A 7500-nucleotide genomic window follows, 5' to 3' on the forward strand; every position below is an offset into this window, starting at 1 on the left:
ACCCCTATATACGACTCATATTAGAGAATATGACCCCCCTTTCTACGCTTATACGACAATCCATGCAAAAAACTATCATACTTACATATAAATTTTAGGTCTTACATGATCTAAATGAGTAAAACTAGTTAAAGAGCATGTAGCATAGTGACTGGCAACGTACTAAGGAGCCACTTCTATTGATAACTAGATGTACCCTCAATGTGTCTTAGTTTGACTTTGAAACTATGTGTGCGATCAGCTACCTACTCATCCAATTTTGACCCGTCTAAATTACTCAAAAACCATGGTTATAAAGTTTTCCTACATTCTCTATGTAAATTTGCATCTATACAAACTCAACAAATGGACTATATACAAAGCAGTGTTAGTTCTTGCATGTATCTTTGTAGCTATTGACTCACAAGTTCAAGGAAAGAATCTTTTGGGAAGTTATGATTTTGAAACACAAAAACTTACTCTCATGTTTCCCTTTTCTCATTTCTCCCCCCCCCCCCCCCAACACAAATATGATACCCCTTCCCTTATTTTTAAGCTTGGGAGATAAATTACTGGAGGCCTACCCCTAACTTATACACTTATGTAACTTATAAAAAAACCCCCCTCCCCTGCACTTACGTGGTGCGGTAAGTTTTCCATGGTGAATCCCCCGGGCTGGTTGTTGCCTGGTTGCCAGACCTTGAATCTCTCCCCCTCGCGTAGCACTGGCCTCGAGCATCATAATGAGTGGATGTGACCTGATGGCAAAAAACAAGGAAGCCAGGGGACATCCTTGCTTTATAGACCTTTTAACCTCAAAAGAGTCCACAATTCTGTCATTAAACAGCAGCTTTGATTGGCTGCCAATGCCTACTGTGCGTATGAGGCGACAAAGGCGAGGCCCAAAGCCCAAAGCTCCCATGACTTCTTCTATATAGGACCATTCTATCTATCATAGGCTTTGTCGAGATCCAGCTGCAGCAAGATACACTCTTGCTTGGAGAAGGATGCATACTCTATTTCTACCATTGCTGCCAAGATATTGTCATATATAGATCTCCCTTTAATGAACCCATGTTGATGGGGAGAGATGATCCAACTCAGGAGGGGGGCAAGTCTGAGAGCTATCGCCTTGGCAATAATTTTGTAGCTACTGACATCATCGTAATGGGACTCCAAAGTTGAGAGCAGTAGATCTGTTTGGGGATGGGCTTGATAAGCCCTCTCTTAACACTTGCATCCAATGACCCTTTGGAAACAGCTTATTGGCCATCCGTGTGACTGGGCCTTTAATATCATCCCAAAATTCCCTGAAGAGTTCAGCTGTGTGCCCATCCCAACCTGGGGACTTTTCATTGCCAAGAGATTTGAGTGCCGCTGAGCATTCCTCCTCAGAGAAGGCCTTTTCCATGCGGTTGGCTTCCTCGTGGGGAACCTTCTTTTCACACTCCTAAGTAAAGCCGCTCGGGCTTCTTCCACTTCCTGAGATTGGGTCTCTGGTTGGCCTATAATCTGATTGAGATAATTGAGCATAAGTCCAACCATCTCATCTTGGTTTTGAATTGTATTCCCTTTCTCATCATCGAGCACTTGCACGCGGCCTCGACTCTTCCTCGCTTTCAGAGCCCTAAAAAAATGTGCTTGGTTAGAAGGCTCTGGTTGAAGGAAATTTTCCCTAGAGAGAAATTTCGCCTTCTTGATTTTCTCCAGTTGTTCATTGGCCAGGTGAGATTTAGCTTCAAGCCATCACTTATGCTCATCCTCGATAGCCAGTCCGGCAGCCTTCCTAGAGGCTAATTGCGCTACCTCCTCTGTGAGATGTTTGATATGTGCCTCATTGGCTTTTTTAACCTGAGGACCCGAAGTTTTGATAGCTTTTTGTACACTCCGAACAAATATACTCCAAGCACTAGGTTTATTCATCCCCACATCTTTCTTGAGCTTTCCCAACGCTTTCTTGGTGATGCTTCTGAAGAGAGGGTCTTTGAACATGTGTGTCCCTGTAACTAGAAGCTTTTTCTCCCCTCTCGAGGATTGCCCCCCCCCCCTTCCCCCCCTTATCTTTCTTGAGTTGTAAGTGTAATGTTATGTGATCAGAGAGGCTTTTTGTTGAGATTACCTTCATCTCTAACATCGATGAGATCCAGTCAGCTTGATGAGAGCAGAACTCACAACTTACAGAAGTCTTTCATTTTCTATCATCTTAGTACTTACCATTTACGTTTACATTTCAAATTGAATGTTTTTAAAGGTTTTTTTTATAAAAATGAACTAAAGTGTGACACATGGAAGCTCTCTCCTTTCTTTGCTTGAAAATTTTAAGCTCCATTATATATAGTATAGATATAGATTATCCCTTAATGTGGGCATTGCAAAGAGTATGACACCTTTCAAATGAATCTCATTTAACATCATTTTAAATACAAATTAATATATTGATAAGTTTTTTTTTTTAATAGCAAAACTCACAATTGTGAGTGAATTATATTGTTAAGGTTAACACTACATTGGTACAAAGCATAAAAGTGTTCTTTGAAGGCTTTGGAAAAAAAGACCGATACTTCTACAAGACGTCATTTTGGAAATCCTTGGTAATAGCTTGAAGCTAGTAGGGCTCCCCAATCTCAGGAAAATAAAAATCATTTTCAAACATCTCAAATGCATAAGTGAAGGGTGAGTTTAAGAAATGAAATTTTTCTGGGGACTGCATCTTGCGAGGACCTCTTCAGCCTATGAGCTTTGCATGGCATGGGTGGCCGTAGGCAAGCTACGATAGGGAGGAGCTCTCGAGCGGGTTGCGGCACCGCGGGCGGTGGCTGGCTGGGTGATTTGGCGCAGGGATGGGCCCCGGGGGAGGGGGGGGATGTGCCCTTCTCAACGTGGCCTTTCCCCCTCGTCACCCCCTTATTTTAGCATCACCGAGAGTGTTCCTCCTCCCACCTCCCATACGGGAGGAGAATAAAGAACAGTGACTCATGGCGCTCTCCGGCATGTCTAGCCAGGGGTGGCAGGCTTGGTCTGACATGGTGGCGACGGCAGGTGTTTTTCTAAAAGGTGTTTGGCTCTTGCTTTAAAAGCGTGTTCCTCTCATTTTTAGGTTGGCGGCTTGGCTTGGTGAGACTGCCAATGGTTGATTCTAGTCGTTTTTTGTGGTTTCGTATGGTGCGGTTTAGCTGTATCCATGGCGATGTACATCTTCTTTTTGCTTGGGGGATGGAGACTACTGGGCTCGCCCGTCTTTAGGCTCTATGTTCAAGCTTGGGTGCTTCCCCCTTGGTGGAGATCAATCATGTGGCAGATGCTTGCCTTCCGGTGGCAGCTGAGGTGTCTTACCCAGGTTCTCTATAGCTATGTCTGCTTCTTGGTTTGTATAGTTGGATATGATATTTTCGTTGGGGTGGCTCCTTTGTTCGCCATTGATCTCTCGGTTTGTTTAGATGCTCTGGCTCGTCTTATAGGGCTTGAACTTTTTTGGGTTGTGTGTTGTTGATGGACATTTGGTTTCCGTGATGCCATGGCTCGCTATGAGCATGGCTGTTGATGTATTCTTTTTGGTTATGCCAATATACCTACCACTCACAATTGCGAGTTTTGAAAAAAAAAAAAAAAAGATATAAAAAATCCATGGAAATGGAAAGTCAAAAGACTTTTCATGTCCATATAAAGAGTTGGCAGAGTGTGCATTAATAGATTTGTACTTTTCTTCTTCTTAAGAGTTTCTCCTTGCATTATGTAGGTGGAGTTTCCTTCCACTATGTAGGTAGTGAATTTTTTTATTTTGAAGCCATTGAGAAAGACGAGCCAGTAAAATAGAACACTTCTTGCAGAAAAAATTAAGCAACATTCAAAATTCTCGACTAATGGGAATTTTCTAGACCACCCAACTATTTTTGCCCCAAACATCAAAGAGTTGGTGGTCAAAATTGTTGGAACCCCATATTTTTTATTCTAGACACAAAATTAGGTACAAATTATGACATGTTTTTCATTTGGTTGACCTATCATCGACATTTGTATAGCTATGCAAATTATTTCCACTAAGCATATGTTTCCTTGAAGCATACATCAACATAGAAAGCATAACAAGTATCAAAAAGTCTCCCTAGGAAATTTTTGGACACAATGATGAAGTACCCAAACTACATGAAAACTTTGGGTTTTGCAATGTGGTCATTCTTATTGTTTCAAAAACTATCAACATGTAGCAAAATTCCAAATGTATGATGAGATTTTGATATAAGCTACAATTCAACCATGATTTTCAATGAAATTATCCATATTGTGACTCAAAATGAATCTAATACTGGTTAAATTTAAAAAATCATCCCAAAGTTGTGTTGTTAGCTATATGAGTCATTATGCACTCGACCATCAAACTAAAGTATGAAAATATAAAAAAAAGTACATGAGCTATTCCAAACCACCTCTTCCATCACTTTCATCCTTTGACCATCAATTTGGTCCTTTGGGTGCTAATTGGACTCATGTGGTTCATGCATGTATGTGGATAATAAAGAAGGAAGATTTGAGTTGTTTTTCTCTAGCTAAGATTAAAGGTTGGGACAAACCCATGGTTTTGAAATATCTGCATGTGATGAACATTAGTTATGTGTATTAAGGATGCAAAAGGGAATGGACATCAGAGGCCTATTGGAACCCCTAGTGATAAGAAGTTTGAGCATAGGCATATGCAAGTTATGAGTCTAATGACAAAGTTGAGCTGAGCCCAAAGGATGCAGATCCTCAAACAAAAAAGTATGCCAAATCATCCATGTAATAATCTCCAAGAAGCCGCTTGTGAAAATCATCATCAAAGAATCCAAAAAGGAGACAAATTCCACCTACAAGAAAGCTCAAGATAGAGAAGCTTTATTGTTGTGAGCATCTGTAGCGAAACAAGAACAAAAAGCTTACACCAAGGTAAAAGGTAGGAAGTTATAGACAATTCAAAGCAAGCTCAAGATAGGGAAGCTTTACTGTTGTCAATTTATATACCATACTAAAAATAGGTTTTGTACAAGGTGCAAAGGCAAGAAGTTAAAGAATTCCAATGTAGTCCAAGCATTGAATCTTCCATAAAGACTCAAGAGTGGAGATAAGAAAAAGATCAAAGAAACTCATGTTGAGGATGCAAGGATTGGTGCTTTTTGTGAATAAATATTGATTTTCTTACATCGGAAATAAGCATAGCAAGAGATGTACAAATGCTTTGTTGGTACTGTAAGAAGACATACATTTTAGTGTTTGTCCTTTTTCCCAAGCTTGGAAATGTTGTCCACATATACAAAGGAAGTCAAAAAAATCTTTTAAGAGACTTCATGCATTTATTAACTTTTGAAAAAATGTTACAAGAGAGTTTTGAAAGGATTGGATTAAGATGAACACCTTTACAAAATTGCACAGCATTTGGGGAAAAGGTATCATATAAGGTTTGAAACTAATAATGAGCCTTAAGAAAAAGGCAGACAATTTACTAATGGTGGCTGTGGGTTGCACAAGTTTCACTCCATAGAAAAGATGAACACCTTTACAAAATTGCACAGCATTTGGGGAAAAGGTATCATATAAGGTTTGAAACTAATAATGAGCCTTAAGAAAAAGGCAGACAATTTACTAATGGTGGCTGTGGGTTGCACAAGTTTCACTCCATAGAAAATTCTTTTATGCGTATTGAAATATATCAAGTAATGTGATACAAATGCAAATATATCAAGTAATGTGGTACAAATGCCATGCCCACAACCAACGTTAGCAGCCAAGTTTATCTATTATGGTATAAGTTCACTGCTCGGTGTCCATCTCAATCCACGATAGAAGTTATGTTGCTACATCAATTTCCCATAAGGTACCTGTATGGCTTGCTTGTCTAGTGGGAGATTTGGCCATTAGCACCAAAGTTCTAGTTTTTTTCCGTTGTGATAGTCAAAGTGCTATCTAGCCAACACAAAACTAGGGTGTCATGCAAAGAAGCAGCACATTGATGTGAGGTATCACTTTATTCGCAAGGTTTTGAAAACAGTGCTTTGAGCTTGTCAAGATTTACACAAATGACAACCTTGCTTCCCATGGACTTGGTAGAACCTATCAAGCTAGCAACGTGGCCAACCAGGAAGGCATGTCTGTTGGTTGCTACAAATTACTGCACTAAATGGGTAGAGCAAAAGGCATTCTAAACAAAAGAAGCAACAGGAGTTGCAAAGTTCTTGTACAAAGTTATCATTACCAGATATGGCAAGGGATTTTTCAAAACAGTTTCATATTTTTACAGAGCTAAGAGTGTAAATGCCCTATTGATACCTCAAACATCCACACCGCTTGCCTTCCTTTTTTCTTCGACAATTAGCAAGACCTCTTTGAAAGCAAGCAACAGCTGTATTAATGCATCATCTTCAGCCCCATTTTGGAGTTATAGATTCTTGAATGGACTCTTCATAGGTGACACCTCCCTCTAACAGCCAACACCACCCTAAAGCTGTCAAAAAAGCAGGCAAAAATAGGAATACCGCATTTGTACCTCATAAATCTGAAGAATTGGCATGCCCACAAGATGGAACCACATCTTGTCACAACCAGCTTCGTACAAGTTGGGCAGCAAATGACGATACCGGCCCACCATATCTATCTGGATCTAAGAAAACAGTGCCGTGAACCTGATGGCCATGCAAAAACAAGGAATCTGTTTCTTCTTGGAGCTTCTTTCTAAGGGCTGGTTCCATGGTTACCACAAAAAGCTGAGCCTCTATATCCCTCTGCCGGGAGCGGAATCCGAAATTTGAACTTCCAATCAAGGTCATACTTGGAAGATTGCCATCATGGGGAAGATAGCACCACATGCCCTTAGCATGAAAGGTCCAATTTGGCCTCTTGTATTCAAACAGCTGTACTCCAAGCTTGTGATTCATTGGCGTCCGCAAACCATTTCCTTCAAGTACATCTTCAGAAGCCTGTTGGCAAGTCTGTTCGTAGAAATCCTTTTCAAGCAAAGAATATGCTTTGGGTATCAGACCAGAAATTCCTCTTGAACCATAGAAGCCATTGGCCTGCTCCAGGAGAAAACATTTATTTACAAAAATTGGTAAAGCGATAATTGTTTACCACTGAAGAGATTGTCTTCTTACCTGAGGCGCTGCGGTGAGGACTTTGAACCGTTTGTCCATGGATGCCTGTATTAGTGCAGCTTGAAATTCCTTCGTGAGGTTAAAGTATGCAGAGGCAAAATGCACACATGAGCCTGATGGCAGATTCGCCAACAACCACATAATGCAAAGCTCATCCTGATACATCCCTAAAGATCCAATTTGTACTGTGGGAAACACCCATGTGTTTGCACACTGCCCGTCGAGCCAAAGTCCCCCTTGAAGATCAATTAGATCAGAAGTGCGCGCGTATTTAGCTCCAAACTTAGAATGAGAATCCAACAATCTCCTCAAGGCATTCAGCAACTCTTTTCGAAAAAGAACCGGGCTTGCCCTCGGATCAATTCCCACTGCATTGCTCCGTAAGGACCCTTCAGTGTCCAGA

At 40.8% G+C, this 7500-nt stretch overlaps 1 protein-coding gene across 1 annotated transcript in view; it reads right to left on the reverse strand.

The window, feature by feature from the left end:
* Nucleotides 1–6304: 6304 nt before the first annotated feature.
* Nucleotides 6305–7500, reverse strand: part of LOC147434673 (uncharacterized) — a 3736-nt gene continuing 2540 nt past the window's right edge. Inside the window, exons 2-3 of the mRNA XM_086491121.1 lie at nt 7098–7500; nt 6305–7019 (exon numbers count right to left, since the gene is read on the reverse strand). The exon at nt 7098–7500 is cut by the window's right edge and continues 476 nt beyond it. Of these exons, the coding sequence (XP_086347247.1) occupies nt 6543–7019; nt 7098–7500 (880 nt within the window). The 3' untranslated portion in view covers nt 6305–6542. The remainder of the gene's footprint in view (nt 7020–7097) is intronic.

Source organism: Adiantum capillus-veneris, chromosome 19 (genome assembly GCF_014529385.1).
Source record: "Adiantum capillus-veneris isolate H3 chromosome 19, ASM1452938v2, whole genome shotgun sequence".
Classification (NCBI taxonomy): domain Eukaryota; kingdom Viridiplantae; phylum Streptophyta; class Polypodiopsida; order Polypodiales; family Pteridaceae; genus Adiantum; species Adiantum capillus-veneris.